Source organism: Gorilla gorilla, chromosome 11 (genome assembly GCF_029281585.2).
Source record: "Gorilla gorilla gorilla isolate KB3781 chromosome 11, NHGRI_mGorGor1-v2.1_pri, whole genome shotgun sequence".
Classification (NCBI taxonomy): domain Eukaryota; kingdom Metazoa; phylum Chordata; class Mammalia; order Primates; family Hominidae; genus Gorilla; species Gorilla gorilla.
In genome coordinates, this window is record NC_073235.2 from 118,060,263 (window position 1) to 118,084,303 (window position 24,041).

General features: G+C 38.2%; 1 protein-coding gene across 39 annotated transcripts in view; it reads right to left on the reverse strand.

The window, feature by feature from the left end:
• Positions 1–24,041, reverse strand: part of FN1 (fibronectin 1) — a 75,739-nt gene that overhangs the window by 37,923 nt on the left and 13,775 nt on the right. For all 39 annotated transcript variants that reach the window (XM_004033171.5, XM_063695428.1, XM_063695427.1 and 36 more), the window contains exons 10-21: positions 23,770–23,922; positions 22,300–22,428; positions 20,885–21,028; positions 16,475–16,596; positions 11,559–11,739; positions 11,188–11,364; positions 9,932–10,060; positions 9,738–9,827; positions 8,752–8,946; positions 7,866–8,138; positions 6,024–6,290; positions 774–868 (exon numbers count right to left, since the gene is read on the reverse strand). In XM_004033171.5, the coding sequence (XP_004033219.1) occupies positions 774–868; positions 6,024–6,290; positions 7,866–8,138; positions 8,752–8,946; positions 9,738–9,827; positions 9,932–10,060; positions 11,188–11,364; positions 11,559–11,739; positions 16,475–16,596; positions 20,885–21,028; positions 22,300–22,428; positions 23,770–23,922 (1,955 nt within the window). The remainder of the gene's footprint in view (positions 1–773; positions 869–6,023; positions 6,291–7,865; positions 8,139–8,751; positions 8,947–9,737; positions 9,828–9,931; positions 10,061–11,187; positions 11,365–11,558; positions 11,740–16,474; positions 16,597–20,884; positions 21,029–22,299; positions 22,429–23,769; positions 23,923–24,041) is intronic.

Sequence of the window (24,041 nt, forward strand, 5' to 3'; positions counted from 1 at the left end):
ATCATAAGGCTTCTGAAAGTCAGCATGACATTATTAAGGGAATTTAAAAGGTATACTGGCAATCTTCAGAAAGTTCTTCTATATTTGAGTAGCATAATCATAAATATGGCCATTTATAAACTTTACCTTTGGTGTATTTTTTTAAACAATCAAGGGGATCGAGTCATGATTTCCAGCGATAACAAATATTTCTCTCTTCACGCTAAATGCCAAAGAATGGAATTCTTTCAAACATATTCATTTGTATTCACCGCTTCCCTAATATCATTACTTTAAAGAAGATGGATCCAGATATCCACAGGGAAACCTTAATCTTAACTTCTATTAAGAGATTCACCCGCAGTGCTTTGAACAGTTGGAGATGAAACTGATTGGATGAAAATGCGATTTTTAAGTGACTCTGAGTTTAATTGGTCTCCCTAAACTGGCTTTTGTGAACTTGTTCACACTTATTTAGAACAACACATCAAATAAAGTTTTCCCATGTTTTTTTGAAATGTAATTCCCTGCAGGAAAGAATAGAGAAAATAAGATAACAATAAGCAGCAGCTTCGTGCTAATGTTTTATCCTTTGCAAAACACTCTCGCAGCCTCCATCCACCCTTCCAACAATTCAGTGAGGTAGGCCCTGACAACGTAGTCAAAGATGTATGGACAGAAGCAGGTGACAAATCCCAGGTCTCCTGACTCCTGAGCACCCTGTTTCCACTACATGGGAAACACAAGGACTCCTCAGGGCTGTATCACAGAGATTAGGAACATCTGCAGTTTACCTTAAAACCAATTCTTGGAGCAGGCGTCCATGTGATCACAATGGTGGTCTCAGTCACCTCGGTGTTGTAAGGTGGAATAGAGCTCCCAGGCTGCACTGTGAGAGAGAATCAATGCACATATTCAAAACTCAAACTCACAGATGATTGCATAGCATATAGATAACAAGTATTTTTATGGAGAACCTCAGTTTAACCAAGCAGTGGATAGAGAATGTAACATATTTTTTCATTGGGTGAGAATTGGGAGAGGATCGGGCTTCTCAATCTTTAATGTGCCACACACATCATCTGGGGTCTGGCTAAAATGCAGATTCTGTTTCTGGAGGTCCAACAAAGAACTAGGGAGTTTGCATTTCTGACAAACACAGATAATACCAATTCTGCTGGCCCGTGAATTATACCTGAGTAACAAGGGGTTAGATGTTCGCTAAGGTGGTCTTTTCATTGAAATTATATAACCTAATTCATGTCTTTTTATCATTGTTGGGATTTGAGTTTGATGATAATAAATTTCCCTATATCGTCAGTGTAAAATCCCTTATAAAATGTAAAACTGGCCACCACAAACTGATTATCATATTGTTTCTTAATCATTAATTTAAGAACAATGGTAAATTATAGAAGGTGATCTAAAAACAGCTTTATGCTGGGCGGGGATCGGTGGCTCATGCCTGTAATCCAGCACTTTGGGAAGCCGAGGTGGGTGGATCACTTGAGGTCAGGAGTTCGAGACCAGGCTGGCAAACATGGTGAAACCCTGTCTCTACTAAAAATATGAAAAATTAGCCATCATGGTGGCTCGTGCCTGTAGTCCCAGCTTCTTGGGAGGCTGAGACACAAGAATCGCTTGAACCCTGGAGACAGAAGTTGCAGTGAGCCGAGATCATGCCATTGCACTCCAGCCTGGGTGACAGAATGAGACTCCATCTCAAAAGAAGAAAAAAAATAGCTTTATGCTGAATTATTCCACAATAATGGTCAGCTATTTTTGGTTGCAATAAAAGATGCTATATAAAAGTTAAACAAAATCTGCCACCATGGATGCACTTTGAAGTCTAAAGATTTGTACTTTAAATATGTGATTATTCTTTCAGAATAATAATACTGCAAAAATTTAGTATTTTATCACCAGAATCAGGAATTATAACAAATTTATTTTGCATTTTCTAGCATCCTGACATCACTGTTATTTTTCTTATTGAAAATATTACTTTGGCCAGGCGCAGTGGCTCATGCCTGTAATCCCAGCACTTTGGGAGGCTGATGTGGGTGAATCACTTGAGGCCAGGAGTTCAAGACCAACCTGGCCAACATGGTGAAACCTTGTCTCTGCTAAAAATATAAAAATTAGCCAGGTGTGGTGGTGGATGCCTGTAATCCTAGCTGCTTGGGAAGCTGAGGCAGGAGAATCACTTGAACCTGGGAGATGGAGGTTTCAGTGAGCCGAGATCACACCACTGCACTCCAGCCAGGGCGAGAGAGCAAGACTCCATCTCAAAAAAAAAAAAAAAAAAAAGAAAGAAAGAAAATAAAATATTACTTAAACAATTTTTTTTTTTGAGATGGAGTCTTGCTCCATCACCCAGGCTGGAGTGCAGTGGCGCAATCTCATCTCACTGTAACCTCAGCCTCCTGGGTTCAAGTGATTCTCCTGCCTCAGACTCCCAAGTAGCTGGGACTACAGTTGTCCACCACCACACCCAGGTAATTTTTGTATTTTTAGTAAAGACGGGGTTTCACTATGTTGGCCAGGCCAGTCTCGAACTCCTGACCTCAGGTGATCTGCCCACCTTGGCCTCCCAAAGTGCTGGAATTACAGGCATGAGCCATCACACCTGGCCAAAAACAAAAACAAAAAATCTTATTTTTAAATAAAATATTTGTTTTGGGTTTTAGCACCAAAAATAAGAAAGAGAGAGAGAGAGAGAGAAAGAAAGGAAAGAAAGAAGGAAAGAAAGAAAGAAAGAAAGAGGAAGGAAGGAAAGGAAGAAAGAGAGAGGAAGGAAGGAAGGAAGGAAAGAAAGAAAGAAAGAAAGAAAGAAAGAAAGAAAGAAAGAAAGAAAGAAAGAAAGAAAGAAAAAGAAAGAAAAGAAAGAAAGAGAAAGAAAGAAAGAAAAGAAAGGAAGGCAGGAAGGAAGGAAAGGAAAGGAAAGGAAGAAAAGAGAGAGGAAGGAAGGAAGGAAAGAAAGAAAGGGAAAGGAAAGGAAAGAAAGAAAAAGAAAGAAAGAAAGAGGCATGTATATATAAAGTTAAGATAGAGATTTCCAACAACCTTGCAAATCTTATTATAAATGTAGAAAGGTAAGATCATAGAAGGCCAGATATTTTGAGTTGGGTAAGTTTAAGTTCAAGGGTATCAAGTGTGTTAATAGCTCTGGTCACATGTTTGACATCTCCACAATTCTTCCTCTCTTTACATCTCAATCAAATTTTGTTCCCATTGGGAAAAAACCTCTGAATGCATTTATACTAAATTATGAATGGCTGGCAAGACAAAGAATTAGTCTCCAGAGTTATACAAACAGGGATTAAAAAGTGTTCAGACTCCAGTCTCAACTCAACTCCAGTCAATTTTTTTTCTTTGCCATGTGGGAATTTAGAATCAACATCGCAATTCTCGCATTTTTTTTTCAGTCTGGATTCTAAGGAGCCATTTTTATTTTAAAAATATTGTGTGAGAAAAAGCCAAATATATGTGTGGGCCACTTCATAATGATAGCTCTAATGGCTGAACTGAGGTACTACTGGTTTAGTGGGCTGTTTCATCTATGTATGTTATTATTTTGATGGTGTTTGGTGGGGGGGTGGGGCGACATGACTGGGATGGGTGACCCCTGATGCCTTTTAGTACCTCTGAAATTATACACCACTTGGCTGCTGGTGACTCTGCCAAAATGCCATGGCCAGCCCTGTGTGACCATTTTTAATGGCCCACAAAAAACAATTCAGAGAACAGTCAGTTTCTTTCACTGAACATCTGTGAAAACCACAACTTTTTTTACAAATTATATTCGCCTCAACTGTCCTGGGCTTTAAGACTAGGTATTTTCTATTGCTTGTGCCAGCCACCTAGAGTCTTCCCAAGTTTAAGATGATGCTCTCTGCCTGGGAAGGCCATTATGGGAAAATCACCAAACCACAAACCCACAAACGATGTCAAACAAAGGATGTGATTCTAAGTGTGAGCTATGGGTTCTGGCAGGTCTTGTTAGGGAAGAACAGCCCAGCTGTTAAAGAAATAAAATTTGCCCTATCAATATAAGACTAAGCTGAATTTTCCCCAGAAACAGCTTTTTCCCCTAACTTTTCTCACATTTGCTCTTAAGAATTTAGCACAAGTTATAAAACTCAGAAAAGTTACTCCCAGAATTCAGCTTAGTAAGATAGTAAAAAACTATAGAAATTTAGTAATTTCAAAAACATGCAAGCCTTGTGGATGTTTACAGCCTTAGGAAGTGCTTAAAGTTCAAATGGAGTTGTAGAATACCCTGCTTAACATTAGTTTATTTAAATATAAGCTTCATTTAGCTGTTTTTGTTATTATTCCTTTTTCAATTATCTATTCACCAAATAGTTTTTGAAAGCACACAATGTTCCAGACACTATGTTAACCTTTATCTAATAAAATTAGTTCTGGCTATCAGTACTTCAATTAAAATCATTATATTTTATATGAATGTATTATGCAAAGCATAAAATAATATATCCAATATATCAGTCTTCAGAAGTACTTGAAATATCTTGACCCACCACCTTCCCTTAATTATTGTTAGCATCATTAAAAATGCTTTTTCCTTTATAAGCACTGTGTTCAACAAAAGAAACTACATAAAATATGTCTTATGTTAAGGAATGAACATGACAACTATAGAATTCTACATTTTAGTAAAAGACACCTACTGAAAGGGCACATTCACTGAAATCTCCATTCTAATTCACTGAAGGACATTTATAAGAAATGAATATTTACAAGAAATATAAAGACATTAATTTCATGAGAGTAGATCTTAGACTATCTTAGAACCGTGTAAAATTTTAGCCAAATTTTCAAGTAAGCTTATTTGCAAATTAAAAGTGAATTTTACTTGCTTACGATTAACTATTATTTAGGAAAAAGCCTTCATGAGCCAAACTTCATACAGTAAATTTAAATGGAAGTAAGTTTTTCTTAAAGTATGAATTCTTATGGGGAAAAGTTTGTATTTTCTTTGGGAAATCAATTCCATAGTTATTTACAAACTAGGCTTGTATGGACTTTTTGAATGCTTTTTAACATCCATACTTTTAAATTAGTCGAAGAGTAACATTTGTTGAAAGCTCTTAGAAAATTGCAAACTAGTCCATGGTTACAATATATGCTGAAGAAGTGCTTATGTTAGGTGCTTCTATAATTCAAAAATGTCAAGTTGAAAATAACAAGTGATGTTCAGCTAGACATAAGGAGTCTCATAATTCTCTGTAATGTAAATGGAAATGTATTTAATAGAAATCAGTTTGTGAATAGAGCTCGTTATTGTGATGTAGATATGTGGGAGATTTAAGACCACTTCCTTTAAAATGTTGAGCAAAAGGACAGACATGACCAAAAATTATTGTTAATATTTTTCTCCTCTGAGGAATTTCAAGAGTAATTTAAGAAAAGAGCGATTCCGTCTGCAAAAGTACTTTAATCTTCTGCAGCCAACACTCATAAAGAAATCATTTCCTTGGCTTCATGTTCAATTAGTTGGTTCCCATTCAATCCATAGATATTTTTATTCTGCATTTATAGTTACTATTCAATGCCCAAAGTAATAGAATGTAGACATAGGTGCTAATTTTTTCTTGCGTTAACTAGTGTTTGGTAAATTCATTTAATGTAATCGAATTTAATTTTTCTAATAACAGACTGCTTTAAACCCATGTTACTCAAAGTGCTGGCCCTAGAGGAAAGAGCGAGCTTGGCAATGTGTGCAAATTAACACACTGCTTCCTTCATCAAGAAAATCTGGCTTCAGAAAAATTCTCAGCTGTACTAAGCAGTGTGCTTTGTGATTTACATTCTGGCACAACCGTTTTTCTTGTTGCAGACTAGCAGCAAACAATTAACGGGCCAGCAGCCAGTCTATGGAGCACATTTTTAGTATCACTGATTTAAATTATGTACTAATTTTTTAATGTTTTTTTTTTGGTTTTGTTTTTTTTTTTTTAAAGCATGAAGAACAGAGAATGTAAATATAGTTAAGAAAAGGCATTTAATTTTCGGCTTACGTGTGGTAAAGACTCCAGTGGCTTTGGGGCTCTCTTGGTTGCCCTTTATGGCCACGAGGGATACGGTGTACTCAGATGCAGGCTGCAGATTCCTCAGTGGGTACTTGGAGACAGAGGGACCCACATTGTACTGCCTGGGCTGGCCTCTTCGGGTCAGGCCCACGGTCAGTCGGTATCCTGTTATCTGGGCCCGAGGTGGAGTCCATCTCACCAGGACAGTAGAATCAGTTTCATTGACAAACTGTAGGTTAGTGGGAGCATCCAGTTCTAGGAAAAAAGATGCAACATGCCAAGAAATATTTAGATCAGTAATGATCATAACTCAAGTCCTGAAACTTGATTGAATGTCTAAGTTTTCTCTCCTCAAGGTTGTTACTATGTGAAAGTCAAAACCCTGGAAAAACTGAGCCAGTAAGAGATTGAGTGCTACACAAAACTTTGCCAAAACTCTGCCAGTCATGAGAAATTGTGGAACCATTTTGCTTGACTGTGATCCTTTGGGAAGTCTAATTTTCCAGCAAGACTTTCGCATCAGTCTCAGAAATTATAGTTACATTAAAGCAATGGTATTTTTAAAAAGGCAAAACACACACTTCTGAAGTTCACAGTTAGCTCTGAGCCAAACAGATTAAGGAAAAAGGGATATGCCTCCTAAAATGACAGCAAGAAGCAGCTCTCTATGGGTCAAAAGCAATATTCTGTGAGTAGCCCTTTGCTAGAGAAATAAAAGTTATTTTCACATGGTTCAGATTAGACAGTAATTAGAGTAATGATAACGTATACTCAGATTCATGGTAGGATACTGGTGAGTTTGCACTATCAGAATCACAAAAGTTGTGGAGTTTATTCTTGAGAATAATAACCAGCAGTTTTCCCACCGAAATTTAAATTACCTTTCAAATAGAGGAAATCTTTAAGAGGCAGTCGAGTATAATAATTGAGAGCATGGGCTTCGGACATAGGTTATAGAGCCAGCTCTATCCCTTCCTATCTCTGTGACCCTACAAGTTGCAGAACTTTTTTAAAGCCTCAGTTTCTTTAAGTATTCAATACGGATACTAGTAAGACCTTCCGGCTGGGCACGATGGCTCACGCCTGTAATCCCAGCACTTCGGGAGGCCAAAGTGGGTGTATCACTTGAGGTCAGGAGTTTCAGACCAGCTTGGCCAACATAGCGAAACCCATTTCTACTAAAAACACAAAAATTAGCAGGGCATGGTGGCACACGCCTGTAGTCCCAGCTACTTGGGAGGCTGAGGCAGGAGAATTGCTTGAACCCAGGTGGTGGAGGTTCCAGTGAGCTGAGATGGTGCCACTGCACTCCAGCCCTGGCGACAGAGCGAGACTCCATCTCAAAAAAAATAAATAAAAAAATAATAATAATAAGACCTTCCTTCCTAAGGTCAAAACAAAGAGTAAATATGAGAATAATGCTTGTAAAAACTGAGCAAATAAGCTGGTGGCTAGTAATACTAGAAAATTGCTATTCTTAAATGAATTCTACTCTAAGTGTTATGATCCTGCATTTTAACTTTGATCTAGATATATTTAGTTACACGAAAAATGCACTCAATTTAGATTCTCTTCAGTTCTCCCCTCTTAGTACCCTTCAGCTGGTACATGTATTTTAGAAATGGGTTACCACTTAGCATCCATGGAGCTTATCTGAGTTTTGTTTTCAAGTTTAATGTGCTTTGTGTTCACTATGCATTCCCTTGCCGGCTGGTTATTTCCCTCTCTCTAAACCATACACCTCTGAGTGAATGGTTTACTGCACTTTCTCACAGGCTGCAAGTGAGGGTGGAGAATTTGGAGGGGAGGTAAAGATAGGAGAAGACATACTGGTTGTCTGTTGAGCAGTCAGAGGCTTGCTCTCCCTCCCATGGCTCACTGCAAAGACTTTGAAGTAATAGGTGACCCCAGGGGACAGCCCAGTGACTTCTGCAAAGGTGTTCCTGCTGATGGGCAGCCTCTGCCCGTGCTCGCCAGGCAGGTTGACGGGGATCACATCCACGCGGTAGCCGGTCACTGCACTCTCAGGCGGTGTCCACATGATGGTGACCTTCACGTCTGTCACTTCCACAAACTGCAGGTCCCTGGGAGAGGGCACTGTATCTGACAGACAAGAGTCAACTGGTCATTCACATTCTCTGCTGAAGATTACTTTTAAGAAGCCAGTTTCTTGGATATGTTAGGCAGTTCATTGAGCCTCTCATTCGAGAGTTTTGCTAAGTTTTGTCTCTTAATCAGATCACATTTTCATGGTCCCGTCATAGTGCTTAAATTATGACATTTGAACCTTTTATCTAAAATAGGTAATAAGTGAGTTACCAGCATATGAAGTGTCATATGGTGGTGGGGGGGAGAGGGTTATAAGATACTAAAAAAATTTTTTAGAAAAAGCCTTTGAAATAACTGCAGAAAATAATGTAATGGTTTTTGTTTTACTGAATCATTTTATAATACTTAAGAATCAAAAATGAAATGACCCTTAAGCTTCTGGGGGAAAATTTGTAGATGGACGTTATGGTGTCGGTTTTTAAACAGAAAGGCCAGTAGCCAGCTTTGATAAGTTACTTATGACATTTCAGCTAAATATCAGAAGTTTAGGGAAAAACTAATATATAAGATTTCTTGAATGTGAGAACTGTTGACAGAGACAAAACAACCCTCCTTCAGGAACAATCCTGATAAGATAACATAGGAAGTGTCTTCTTAAAAAAGTTACCTGAGCGTGGGGTGCCAGTGGTTTCTTGTTGAATGACAACAGGTGTACTTTCTTGATTTTCTTCCACAGCATAAATAGTGATGTTATACTGAACACCAGGTTGCAAGTCACTGAGGGTGACGGAGTTTGCAGTTTCAGGAAGGTTGAGTTCTGTGCTGCTACCTTCTACTGATGGTGAATAGACTATTCTGTACCCTGCAGATTCATGAGCAAAAGTAAGATGCACTGTTTTCTTTGAGACGGAGGCTTAGAAACACCATAAATCCTCCCTTTTCTAATATCCCTTAGCATCTTGCTTGATTAGTGAAGAGCCAGTGATTCTTTTTGACTCTTTGAATATTGCCACTTCTTCTAATAATGACTATTCAGCACGAAGATAAAATAAGAACAGTCATGCAAACCTTTTTAATAATAAATGTCATCCTTGAAGACCTGACATCCTTAATAAATGTCAATTAGAGATGCCATTAGGTGAAAATATTCATGTTAAGCTGATTTTTCCTCTTTGAGCTCCAGACGAGGGAAGCAATTAACGAACCAGCCTGAGCAGAGCTGTCTAGCACTGTGTGGGTCTTTTTGGAACTTCAGTGATGAGGCAGTTGAATCACCTAATGAGCTAAGAAGACAGCTCAGCTTTCTCCTTAAGGATAAATCCTAGAGCAACGTTTTCAGGAAAATTACACCTCTTCAACCCTGGGAACACTTGCTTTAATAAGCCAATGAGCTGGCTTTACAGGTTGTGTGTATGTTGTGGTGTGTGTGTATAAGGGAGTTGGTAAAATGGTTTCAAGGGGAAATGTGCCATAGAAAATAACTCCCCCCTGCCACACACACACACACACACACACACACACACACAAACCCCTCTCCCATAAATTATATTGGAGATTTAAAGTGATATGCAGGTCCGCAGTCAGAATCTGCGCCCTCCCTGCTGATGTCATTAAGACTAACATAGCAGCCAAAGAGGGGGAGGCTTAGCTGACCTGTGATGGGAGCCTGGGGTCTGCTCCAGCGAACAACAATTGAGGTGTCATCAACTTGGTCCACAGTCGGGTCAGGAGGGGCATCGGGCGCTAAGAAAGAAAGAAAGAAAGTGGGGCAAACAGTCAGGAAGTGCTACTACAGGCCTGTGTTTTACAGAAAAAGATTCTTTTAACACTATGTAGCACACATGTACCTGTTGTTTGTGAAGTAGACAGGATCAAACTCTGCTCCCCATCCTCAGATATCTGATAGACATTTACAATGTATTTTCGGCCAGGAAGCAGGTCAGGGATGTTCACGGAAGTGGCTGTGCTTGGAAGATCTTTGAAATGAAAAGAAAAGGTAACTAATCAGAGCAAACTAGTCCCTCAAATGACTCTACAGCTTATAAGAAGGATATTTTAAGAATTATATATTCATAGGGAAAAACGACTAGAAGGTAATGTGCTAATAGCTAATCAGTGATTATTATTATTATTTTTACACAGAGTCTTGCTGTGTTGCCCAGGCTGGAGTGCAGTGGCACAATCTCGGCTCACTGTATCCTCTACCTTTCCAGTTCAAGCAATTCTTCTGCCTCGGCCTCCTGAGTAGCTGGGATTACAGGTGCACACCACCACACCCGGCTATTTTTTTTGCATTTTTATTAGAGATGGAGGTTCACCAGGTTGGCCAGGCTGATCTCGAACTCCTGGCCTCAAGTGATCCACCAGCCTCGGCTTCCCGAAGTGCTGAGATTATAGGAGTGAGCCAATGCACCCCACCTAATCTGTGATTATTAATGTACTATGGGAAAACCCCACTCCTTGTCTTTCTCCTCCTCCTTCTTCCTTTCATTTTTCCAACTTTTTCTCTAAAGATGTATAATTTTTGTAATCGCATGCCAAATTTTTAAAAATAGCTCTCTGCAGTAAGAGTCAGGGTAGTGATTATTGGCGGAAGATGATGGGGTGAGGGTAGAGAGATATTCTTTTTCTTGATCTGGGTGCTGGTCTTGTGGTGTGTTCACTTTATAAGAATTCAAATTCACTGAACTCAGTGCTTACGATGGCACACACTTCAGTGCGCCAATAAAGTTTTTTAAAGGCCCCTCACCATAACAATTTGAAAAGTATGAGTGACCATACTGCGCTCACATTGTCAGCTGCAGTCCTGGTAATTACTTCCACCAAGAACACAGCTTTTGCTGTAGGAACTTGTGCACAGGTAGGCGCATGATGCAGCTGGCATCAGGGACCAGGAACATGTGAGGGTGGCTTGGGAAAAACCCGGCCACTTCTTAGAAAGAGTCAGTCCTTCCCTTCCTCATGCCAGAGGGTGGTTTGTTCAGTCTGAGCTGTCAACCAGTTCCAAACCACAGATACTACCTGCCTAGAGGCCACCCACCCCCACAAGGAGAGTTTTCCAGCAGCTGCCCTGAACCTGTCTTGAGCGACATATTGAGCTTACCCAGGTACTGTGGCTCATCTCCCTCCTCACTCAGCTCATATTCCACCCGGAATCCTGACACGGTGTCGGAAGCTGAGACCCAGGAGACCACAAAGCTACTGGCTGTGATTTCGGTCACAGATTCAGAAGTGGCCACAAGAGGAGAAAAGGGAGTCGTCTCTCCTGTCACGGTGTTGCCTAGAGAGTCACAGAAAGGGGAAAGTCAGCCTTCAGTCATCTAGAAAATTTACCGTCCTTGTCGCCAACATCATTTTAAAAAACGTTGGTGCCCCTCATGGAAGAATATGAATTGAGAAGGAAAGCAGTGCCTCAGGAAAGCCTAGCTCTAGGAACCTCGGGGGTAGGAGGCATGAGGGTGGTTGTGTACATACTGGTCACAGGTGTGCTGGTGCTGGTGGTGGTGAAGTCAAAGCGAGTCACTTCTTGGTGGCCGTACTGCTGGATGCTGATGAGCTGGCCCTCGTATACCACACCAGGCTTCAGGCCTTTGATGGTGTAGGAGTTTAAGTGGCCTGGTATGGTAGCTTCCTTCCAACGGCCTACAGAATTTTTCTGAAAATTTAAATTAACACACACACACACACGTGTTTACAAGGATGAACATTTGAAGATGATGTTCAGTAATCGTCAAAGAAGAATGACTTAGGCAGGACTTAGGCAGCGCCATTCTAGAGGAAAGTCATGGAAAACTGGATTCCCAATGGTTATATCATTAGATATAGTTAGATATAATGCTAACTATTGTTAACATCAACAAACTGCTGCAGTTTACTTACTGATACCATACTCTGTGCTGTTTACCTACATTCTCCCATTTAGTCTCCATATCCTTCTGATGATAAGGCAATGGCATTGTTGCTCCCGCTTTACAGACGGAGAAACAGAGTGATATGTGATATGCCTGGGGTGACATAGTTGCAGACACTGGGCACCTTCACTTTTTTTTTTTTTTTTTGAGACAGAGTTTCGCTCTTGTTGCCCAGGCTAGAGTGCAGTGGCTCAATCTCAGCTCACTGCAACCTCCACCTCCCAGGTTTAAGCACTTCTCCTGCCTCAGCCTCCCAAGTAGCTGGGATTAGAGGCGTGTGCCACCACGCCTGGCTAATTTTATATTTTTAGTAGAGATGGGGTTTCTCCATGTTGGTCAGGCTGGTCTCGAACTCCCGACCTCAGGTGATCCACCCGCCTCGGACTCCCAAAGTGCTGGGATTACAGGTGTGAGCCACCACGCCCGCCCACACCTTCACTTTTACCAAGTTAATTGTGTTATATCAGTAACATAATATGATGAACCTAAGCTTTGCCTCTCTCATTTATTTTTTATTCCTACCACAAACAGATATATTTCTCTCTGAAGTACAGAAATGCCAATGCCATATATTTTATCTTTTAACTCAGTGGGATACAATTCAAGTTTCTTGTCCTGAAAAAACAAAGGCAGAATGTTGCTTTGTGACTCATCATATACCAGGTTCAACGAGTCTGGTTTTGTGACTCATTCTTGGATATGAGCTACCCCATCAGAAGTGGTTACCCAATTTTGGACAAGACTACAGAAAAAATGCAATTTTGGTTTATTTAATCTTTTGCTTCCAGTTTATATTTCACATCCTGTTCAGCTTCATTAATATGCCATGGGTCACAAAACTCAGTGCAATAAAATGTGTATGAAAGAAACACCCTTACTTCAGAAAAGATGAGACACTTTCAAGTGTAAATATTCTAAACTAATATAAGTCAAAATATATTTTTTATGCCCAGTGATTTTTAAAAATTACCCAGTCAACCAGGTCCTCAATAATTCAAATACTCAAGTGTCCATTTATATTTTTGGAATAAGCGAGAGTGATCGTAGTACTCTTCACAGTGAAATTTTAACTCAAATACACTGTGGAAAATTTTGAAACCAGTCATTGCAATTAGCTCAAATTTAGTAATCATTTTTCAACATGAGCTTGTTTGGTTAGTTATTAGAAGAAAATAACAGAAAATAAAGTCTCAGGTGGCATCCATTAGAAAAAACCCTGAATTTTTGTAATTGTTAAAAATCTCAAAAAATTCATCACTGCTGCTCTTTGAAGACTTTCCAATTCAATGTACTTTTTTTTTTTTTTTTTTTTTTCCTGAGATGGAGTTTCGCTCTTGTTGCCCAGGCTGGAGTGCAGTGGCATGATCTTGGCTCACTGCAACCTCCGCCTTCTGGTTTTAAGCGATTCTCCTGCCTCAGCTTCCCGAGTAGCTGGGATTACAGGTATGCGCCACCATGCCCAGCTAATTTTTTTGTATTTTTAATAGAGACGGGGTTTCACCATGTTGGCCAGGATGCTCTCGATCTCTTGACCTCGTGATCCGCCCACCTTGGCCTCCCAAAGTGCTGGGATTACAGGCATGAACCACTGCGCCTGGCCCAAAGTACATTTTATAGCACTTTTAAGTCTCCCATTGCAATGGTCTCACATAATACTTTGGATATCCTTAATTTTAAAGTAAATAAAATTAATGATGTAATAAGAAGATGAGAGACTAGAAGATGTTGGATGCACTGATGCTGTTGATTTCGATCACTGGACATCAAGTTCTGCAAATGGCCAGATTATGGACATAGGGTGAAAGAAGAAAAAGAATGACTTTTCTTTCTTTTTTTTCATTCACCATTTGTTAAGCAGTGTGCCAGGTGCTGAACCATTCTAGACTCTAGGGAGACTACATTGAGCCAATGAGAAAGACACGATTCCCCTCTTTAAGAGAACTTGTTTCCATTTTCTATTATTCTGGTCTTGCCTCCATGTAGACAACATGCTTACACCTCTATTTGTTTCATTTGTCAACAATAAGTCATATTTACAGACTCTTTAATATGAGACTTGATGATTTATTTATATATTTATTTATGTTGACACAGGGTCTTTCTCTGTCTCCCAGGCTGGAGTGCAGTAGTGCCATCTTGGCTCACTACAACTTCCGCCTCTCAAGCTCAAGCGATCCTTCCGCCTCAGCCTCCCAAGTAGCTGGGACTACAGGTGCATGCTACCACGCCCGGCTAACTTTTAGCCACTGTGCCCAGACAAAGTTGAGGATTTAGCTCAATAATACCACCCTTTCCTTCCAGAATCTTGGACATTCCCAGTGTCTGACATTTGTATCCTTATATTTGTTCTTCTTGTGTTTATATTTGTAATTTAAAGTATTATATTAAGTATCTTTTTTTTTTTTTTTTTTTTTTTTTTTTTTTACTTCATCAGCTTTTGGTACCATCTCTCAATTCTCTATTTTGAAAGATAAAGCTGTTATCTCCTCTCTTCTCCACCTTCCATATCCACCATTTTTCATGTAAATGTTTACTTTTTATTTTGTCTTGAAGTTGCAACCAAGTTTCCATGACACATCTATAGACCGATCGCATCATGCATTAGAAATACATTCTTTTCAATGAGTCTAACATCATGACTGCTGGGTCGATCAAAGTTTCCAGAATCAAGGTTCAATGGAATTATTCCTCTCTTTGTTTTTATACCTTAATATTGCTGCATTTTAGTTTGCTTCGTATAGGAATTATTGCCTTATAATACACTTGGGGGTTTTTTGAAACAGAATCTCGCTCTGTTGCCCAGGCTAGGGTGCAATGGCGCGATCTTGGCTCAACTCCCTGCAACCTTTGCCTCCCCGGTTCAAGTGATTCTCTTACCTCAGCTCCTGAGGAGCTGGGACTACAGGCGTGCACCCCCAAGCCTGGCTAATTTTTGTATTTTTAGTAGAGACAGGGTTTCGCCATGTTGGCCAAGCTGGTCTCGAACTCCTGACCTCAGGTAATCTGCCCGGCTTGGCCTCCCAAAGTGCTGGGATTACAGGTGTGAGCCACTGCACCCAGCCACATTTGGGTTTATTATACATTCCTCCACCTGATTGTCATGTTGTTATTTTAACTGCATTATTTGCCCCTGTGATTAATTATCCCCAAACCTACTTTTTCTATGAAGTCCCTTTTTATTCTTGGAGACCTCAACCCCTGATCCCTCAATCCCATCCTCATCTTTCTGTTCCATCTGTATTGGTTGTCCTCTAAGCCAGCTACGCAGTTGATGCATTGCAAAGTTTTCCACCTCTATCAGGGGTCTGATTTGGAAGCACTGTTTGCTGGACCTCACAACTTCCTTCTTATTTCACTCTTGTTTTTCTGGAGTGTATCTACAAATACCCTTAAAGAAAAGGATATATGGAAGATAAACTGCCTAAAATCTGTCTGAAAGTATTATTTTGCCCTCATATTTGATTGATAACCTGGCTGAGTATAGAAGACTTTAAAAGTTTCTTTTTATCCTTGGAACTCTGACACATCAAAGATGCGTCTAGACATGGTTCTTTCCACTAATTTTCTGGGCACCTAGGAGGCCCTTTTAAATCTGAAAAATTCTGTCCCTCCACTTTAGAAATTTAGAAAAAGAATAATTTTAACAGCTTAAATTTTTCCTGAAGAGTTTAAATTTAACTGCCTGGGTTGGTCAAATTTTGTTTGTTTGTTTGTAACTGTAGAATTCAATAGCTATGATTTAAAATGGACATTTTTTTCTCCTGTGTTTAAAACAGTGTTTCTCAAATTATGAGCCATGAACTTTGGAGTTAAACAGGGCAGGCTTGAGAGAGTAAGAGAAACTAAAGCTAAATTGACCAATATCCTCCTTATTTGGTTTCTTCAATTTCTAGTCACTTCTCATTAGGAAATCACAGGGCTATTGTTTAAATAAACCAACTGTCATCCTTCATCTAAACTTCCCTCCCATCATCTCTCTTCCTTCTATCTAAATAAATTCAGTGGGTCAAAAGTAAAGTTTTAAAAATGATCACTTAAAGAGTGAATCAAAAAAGAAATATATTAATTTGGCTTTTTTTTTCAAATTATGAAAATGATGCCAGGAATTTTCCTTTGGTGAGGTTGCAAGACATATAAAAACCTTAGATTCTCTTCCCACATTGGGCAAGAACAATCTTAAGCATTATCATTTCTAAGTCCTTGCAAAAAAAGATTTCTGTAACATAAAGAGCTAAATTCTTCCAAATACCAGCGCCCCCCCCGCAACAACAAAACAAAACCCAAAACCAAAACAAAAATCCCCTCAGTCTACAAGTCAATTTAATTGACCACATATTGTTTGTTCACTAAACAAATATAGTAAATGCTATAGGAATAGTTAATCAGAGTTGTTGGCTCAAAAGCTGGGAAAAAAAGAAACCATCAGAATTGATAAGGTTAGGAGACTCAGTATCCAAGGTTTCTGGGTGGGATACTCACAGGTCTCCACCTGAGAATGTACTTGGAAATGTGAGATGGCTGTGGTGCATTCCACTGGATGGGGTGGGAGTTGGGCTGACTCGGAGTCTCAGTGATAAATACTTCGACAGGACCACTTGAGCCTGAAAATGAAAATGTAACTTTTAACTATCTTGAATATTCACTCACTTCAACTTAAAACTGTGTACATGGACAGTCATCATTATAAACAGCTTTGCTTGTCGTTAAATGTGAGTATAATAAAATTATCTGGGATTAATCTTTTAAATATTTATGTTGAAAATCAATGCAGCAAATCCATTTTTAGCTGATAATTATTATTCTTCACATGAGAAATGCAAATCGTAGTTGTTTATAGCAAATAAAATATATTTTTTTTAAAAAGTCTCTTGGCTTGCTTTTATTTTCTCTACTATCAAAGAAAGAATTGTGAGAAAATTGTGAAACGATCCTACAAAAATAATGTAATACAGAACACAAACTTCATTTACTTATTGTATTGAGCCTCTTTTAAAGCAAATTCTAATTTTGGAAGGTTTTCATCAAGAATGAATCTACTACCTAAGAAGGAAACAACATTCCAAAGGCCATATTAGATGATGTAAAACAAACACATTTCTAAATGGGGGTAGAATCTTAGACAAATAGCAAAGGTAATAATTAAAGACCTAGTTTTATTTCTCATCAGTCTAAGCAGTCTATCAGTTTGGAAAAAACATCGAGTTTTATTTTTATTCAAGAAGTTTACTCCCAAATCATACCATTGATCCATCAAGTTATTAAGTGATTAAATTTATTTTTTTTCCAAAATCAGTTGTCAACAGAAATGACTTTATGAAGTGTATACTAAATTCAGTATTTCTACACCTTGATGTATATCACTGTTATCAACAAAATTTAAAGTATGGTTTTGGTTCTTTTGTTTAAAATAAAAGGAAAATAAGGGAAGTAGCATCAATTTCTAAATAGTGTTAACTCCATTTAAGATAATAATGAAATAGCTAGAAAATTTATGCTTGCAGAACAGAAAACTGTCTTTTCTTAAAACACTATCTTTATGATGTCAGTCAGTGTTTAAATTACTAGAAATAAAAATTGTGTCTTATAGTAACCTTTTCAAGAATTTCTAACTGACACTCTGTCAAACAGAGCAAAATTTTGCATGTGTAATAAAGCACTTCACCAGATTATTAACAGATTTAAGTTTTCTGAAAGCTTCTAGGAAAAAAAAATACATTGATTTTCAAACTTTATTATCTAAGCCATTAAATTCTCTTTAAAAACAAAGCTTTCTGTAGCAGAAAAAATATATAACTTGGATATCCATGTAGATTCAGAAATTCTAAAATAATATGCTCACTTCCACACCAGTAACAATTCAAAGTTGGTTGAAGATCAGGAAATACTTTGAATCTTAATTCCATTTAATGCACATATTTCCAAGCCACATGAACACCAAAATTCATGCATAAAATTATGAGTTTTTCATTTTAAAGTTGTATGTATTTCACAGAACACACAGGATGTTTGTTTTAATCAATTGGCATAAGTCAATTCCATGCCCATCTTTGAATTACCCCTTCTGTTTATGAAGATCCTTACAAATGTAAACACATTTTTAAAGACAACTATTCAAGAAAAATTTTGGAGATGTGACTATTTAACGTACTTCCATGTAAATCAGGAAAGCTAGGAATATCATGTCCTTAATTATTTATGATAATTGGCATAGGGCTATTTAAATATTGATCCTTTAAAGAAATCCTACTACAATTTCCTCCATAAAGAGACACCTGATATACATTTTATTTAGTCTTGTCAATCATGATTTTGAGGGGGGACAAGCTTATGATGGTTAAATGTCTATTAAGTTTTGAAAAGATAACATAAATGACCTTTACTGTTCACCTCTAAGCCTAATCATATTTCTATGTCCACAAGGACACAAGGAGGAGGATAAAAATGGGCAGGGAAAGGAAAGAAAAAGGGTACAGCAGTGGTTTTTACTCAAGCCAAAGTGGAGTACAACTACAGAGGTCCCTTTTGCTTTCATAAGATTTCGAGCACTGGTCTGAAATTCCACGTTTTAAAATCTAGCCTTGTGGCATAGCCCACCTTTAAAGGAAATGGACTGAACAGCAATGGAATTTAGCATGTTTTTGTTCAGGAAGTAAAGAGACTTTGTGTCAGTTATTTCTTAAATCAATTAAATTCCTATATTCTAGCTTATACTACGTACAATTACTCTAGCTTATACTACGTATCCTTTAAAGACAGAAAAGTTAAAAATTATGACATCTTTTACATTATTTAGATTTAAACTTTTGACAGTCCTTTTTCGCTACTGGTAGTTGGTATAACTTTTTAAATTAACTTAATTGGCATATACTAGCTATCGCCATTGTGAAATCTTTACTCCCTCTCTTATTCAATATGAATAAACTAACAATAAAATAGTTGAGATGATACCAATAAAAGGAGATAGTACAATATCTACACTTTTAAAATTAGTTTAAAATAAAGCCTAAATGAATAATTTCCAATAGTAGTGTCCTTGGAGAAGTTAAACATTTATGATTTTTCGACTCAGTCCTTTTTTTCTCTATTTATTTTGCTGAGATCTGTGCTTTTCTAGTTGCTTATTGACAAACCAAATGCCTCTTATCTTTTGCTAGTTTGAACAACTCTACCAAGTTCTCTGTAGGAGGAACAAACAAGGCAGGACTCAGAGACAATCTGTTGGTAATCTGCTGTTCCCTTATTCTCACCACACTCTTAAAGCCCTACGTGCTAGGCCACGGAGCAAACCAGACATACAGATAAGCACCAAAGAGCGTATCTGAGGTCAAATTCCAATCTCTTCCCTCCGAAATCACCTCTATGCTCAGTGGGCTCTTGCTGTTCTCCTTTTTAAAGAGTAGGAGTAAGGTCAACATGTAAAACTCCAATACTCAAGGATTCCTTCCTTTCCAGATTTTATCTCCAACATGTCCACCTAAATGCTTCCAGCAAGCAGCTATGTAGACAGCCTTATGTTTAGAGAGACGAAGATCTCTCTCAATCATTCAGGAGGAAATCATTTTCAGCAAATTGCAACACCAATAACAATCATAAATATAGAAACCACAGAGCATTTTTTTTAGAAGTTTCTACCATTTAAGTATCATTTGCATCATATAAACAAACAAACCATTCATATATTTATAGTACTTCCACAATCAGATTTAAATATATATTAAGTTACAAAAAATTAAGTGATTCCTATACCTAAATCCTCCAAGAAATACAATTTAGGAGGTTGGTCAATCTGTGCTATAAGCCTTCAAAAGTGAAGTCACCTTCCCCAGCACTGACAGTGTCTGAGGGTTGGGAAAAGCAGAATCTTCCAAGTTCCTAGAAAAGGGGCATCTGGGTGTTTAGTATTTAGGATGGAACATTAAAGGTAATCAGCTACAATCTTCCCATATTACAGATGAGGAAATGGAGGAATGAGGCTTGGCTAACACTACCTTTGGCCAAGTTGTTCCCATAGCTTGTTCTCTGTCACAGTGAATCTTTTATCACAGAGTTCATCTTAATTTCTGTCGCATGCAGTTTCTGACACCCTGAAACTCTTTTGTTTCTGAATGTAGGCCATATTTTAAGTCAAACGTTAGTGAAGACTTTGGAGACTTTGCACCTCAGCAGTTGCTCAAATAACTGATGCCTTTTAATTAGCCTTTCATGTTTTATTAACATGTTTTATTATAATCACTCAGTGAATATTTAAATGCAATTTTTCCCCCAAATGAACTAATTACACCTACTGCTAGGCATGATGTCTTTGTGACCTGGAAAAACCCAGCAATAAGCATTTGAGAGTGTTTGAACTGTGTGGGCAGAGAGTTGACCAAGTTACTCAACCCTTGGCCCAACATACTGGGTTCCTGGTGGCAACCGATCAAACAAATGAAAAGTTTGATGCAAAGGGAGCTTAGATGACATGTTGAATGAACACGTACCTTATGCTGCATTTCATGCCATCTCTCTACGCAGCTTCTCTGTTAAGAATCATAATATAAAGCCCCAAACCTTTACTCCCAGCATAACTCACTTGGTGGTTTTTATTTCCATGTATGGATACAAGATGAAATTAGCCAGAGTGTCTTAACCTAACAGAATATTTTACAGAGTTAAGAAGTAAAATTATAAAAACAGGCATGTTTTCATAGCCTTCTCTACCTTTTACTTGATAGAGGAAGAGAGAAAAATTATTTTAATCAAAAATTCAATTGATTATTAGATAATAACAAGAGAAAAGGGTGGGAAAGAGGGGAGACCCCCAACTTAGGCATGAGAGCATTAATAATCACTGCCCTGTTGTTATAACCCAATTGGCAGTTCTCAACTTGCAGTAATAGAGCTACTTACTTGGATAGGTCTGTAAAGGTTGGCAGTGCCACTCCCCAATGCCACGGCCATAGCAGTAGCACTGGTATCTGACACCATGCACATACTTCTCCCATGAATCTCCAATTTGATAAAACGTCCCAGTCTCTGAATCCTGGCATTGGTCTAAAATACATGGAAGGAAAAGATAAACAGCCTTGAAGACTTATAACTATGAATTTAATTTCAGGGTGCTAGAGCATACATTTAGTTTAAATAGAAATTTGCAATTGTTCTTACAAATATATGCAGTTAAAAAAATATTTTGTTCACATTCTTTACCTTACAGGACAGTTTGTAGTAAAAAAAAACCAAAGTACCTATTAGGAGGAATATTTAGTTTTCTAAAAGGTAATATTTCTAAATAAAAATGTAAAGATTTAGATTTCAGTGTATATTGATAATCGACATATTAATTTTAAATATTAGTTATTATTTTTACCTGTATTAATATAACTGGCTTAACATTTAAATAGCAAGAAAAAAATCTGCAATAATGTCATTTTCCTTACTTCTTCAAAATTTAAAGAAACTATTTGACATTTAAACTAATGAACTAGACTTTACGAGTATACCTGCTGAGCAGCTTCTAAGAAAACCTCTCAGGCTTCTCTCTCAGTTCTGGTAATCTCACGTCAAACAAACGGATGTTATCAGTTTGTTTTCTCAGTGAGCAACCTGTCTCTTTCAGTAAAGAAATAGTAATGTATCACCTTAAACTTTGTAGTGCTGGTAACACAGCTCTTTTAAGGCTCAACCTTCACTATTTGCTTAGTTCGATTTTGAAGGGCAGCCAAAAAAACACCTAGAGTATTTTGGTGGGTGATATTTACACCCTTTGCTCATGCTGTTACACAGCTGGTAAGGAAGAGAGTTTGAGACCAGCCTGACCCACACGGAGAAACCCATCTCTACTAAAGATACAGAATTAGCTGGGCCTGGTGGCGCATGCCTGTAATCCCAGCTACTCAGGAGGCTGAGGCAGGAGAATTGCTTGAACCCAGGAAGCAGAGGTTGCAGTGAGCCGAGATTGTGCCACACACTCCAACCTGGGCAACAAGAGCGAAACTCTCTCTCTCAAAAAACAAAAAAAAAAAAAAAAAGGAAAGAATACTTTTAATAGCATGGATTATCTTTATGATTCTAAACCCAAGAATAAATTCCATTCAATTAAAATAAGCCTAAATTTGTCACCAAATTCAGCAAAAACCAGATGACTACCAATATCGAGATACTTTGGTCCAGTATTAGAGAGAAGACTTTGCAAAGTTCTTTGCAAGCAACTGATCAAAGTCTGGAGCCAACTTCAGTCATGTGATTTCACATAGCTTTTCTTATCTGAAACTTGCTAACCATTCCCCCTGTGCAAACTCATCTAGGGAAATAGGGCTACTCACCAACGGGATCACACTTCCACCTGCCCCGACCCTGACCGAAGCATGTACAGTTCAGCATGTGCCCCTCTTCATGACGCTTGTGGAATGTGTCGTTCACATTGTAAGTGATGTCATCAACAATGCACTGATCTGTTTAGGAAACAGGTGGGTGAGTGAGAAACTTTTTAAAGTTCCATTGATGAAAGAAAAAAGATATGCTTCTCAAAGCATACAGCTACTTCCACTTAATTATCAACACCTTCCACTAAAATAACTTTTCTACAAGCATAGAAAAACATTTTTTTCAAAGCTTGGTCAGTAATACAATTTTTGCCAAAATTGTAATACAATTTTCGCCAAAATTGTAATACAATTTTCGCCAAAATTGTAATACAATTTTCTTCCCAAAATGTGTAACTTTTGCAGAGGTTACAGTATGCTCAAGTAAAGAATGTGGTAAAATACACTTTCCTGTGAGAAGCCAGTATTTGAACAAATACATGTCCTACTTTCTGAAAATTTCTTGCTTAGTTGATAATTTCCTTTAAATATCTGCTTGTTAGGATAAATAAGAAGAAGATTAAACATATTTATCTAACACCCAGCATGATGTGGTGGTCTGGTCTCTGGAATAGGGGGAAGGGGAGGAGATACTTAGATTTGGGAAATAAAATGTCAACAGTATTCACAACGCTAAAATAAATTAGGCCAACTCTGTTGCTCACTCTTTGAGAGATCCTGAGAAAATTACTTTTTCCTTTTTGGGTCTCAGCTCCTTGATCTATAGAGTGAGGTCTCTATGTGTTATTAAGGTCTCTTTCAGTTCTGCAACACCACATGTAATTATTACTCCCGGATGGTGTTACCCACTGGACACCACAAAAGGAGAACAAATTCAGACCAATATCTACGCACTAGCCACATAGATTATTAATAGCTCAGAGTTCTCCCGAAATATTACTTTTCATATCAAAGAAATGGAAAACTAAAACACTTTTAAAAAGTCAATACCTCCTCATATTATATAGCTGGGTGCAAAGGAGAAAAACTAATCTGAACAAGGAAAGTTAGTCCCCTATGTATTTGTTTCCTGAAATCTGGATCTGTAAGGATCTGATTTTAGAATAGCAAGGTCTTCATTTCTTTACAGAAATTATCCTATCTTTTCTAGACATGAATCCAGTGGCATAGCCTAAAGCTGAATGGATCAAATGTTTCATTCTTACTTTTGAAGCCATCTTTTTGGCTCAGCCTAAGTACTTACATCCTAGGAGCGTTTCAGAACATTAGCATTGCTATGCCGCTTGTCTTAGCAGGCTGCCTGCTAAGTAAGCCTTTCAGGCTTATCTTACCATGCACAGTAGACTAATGAATGACGTGGCATTCCATATTTCTTCCCCTGCTTTTGGCATAGTGCAAGTTTTCATAAAAAAAGTGTCCCTTTCTGTACCTTTTGCCATCTCAAATGTTTTCGTTAATCAGCCAGCATACCTCGAAGCTGCGAGTAGGCAATGCATGTCCATTCCCCACGACCATTCCCAACACACGTGCACCTCATCATGTGACCCATGTCATGCTGCTTATCCCACTGATCTCCAATGCGGTACATGACCCCTTCATTGGTTGTGCAGATTTCCTCGTGGGCTGTTTGGAAATGGATGAGAAATGCACTTGATAAATGATCACCTGGTCTAAACACGTATGTGTGCAATAGGATCAGTTCAGTTTGGTCATCCTAAGAATTCTCACTTGGGAAGAAGCTT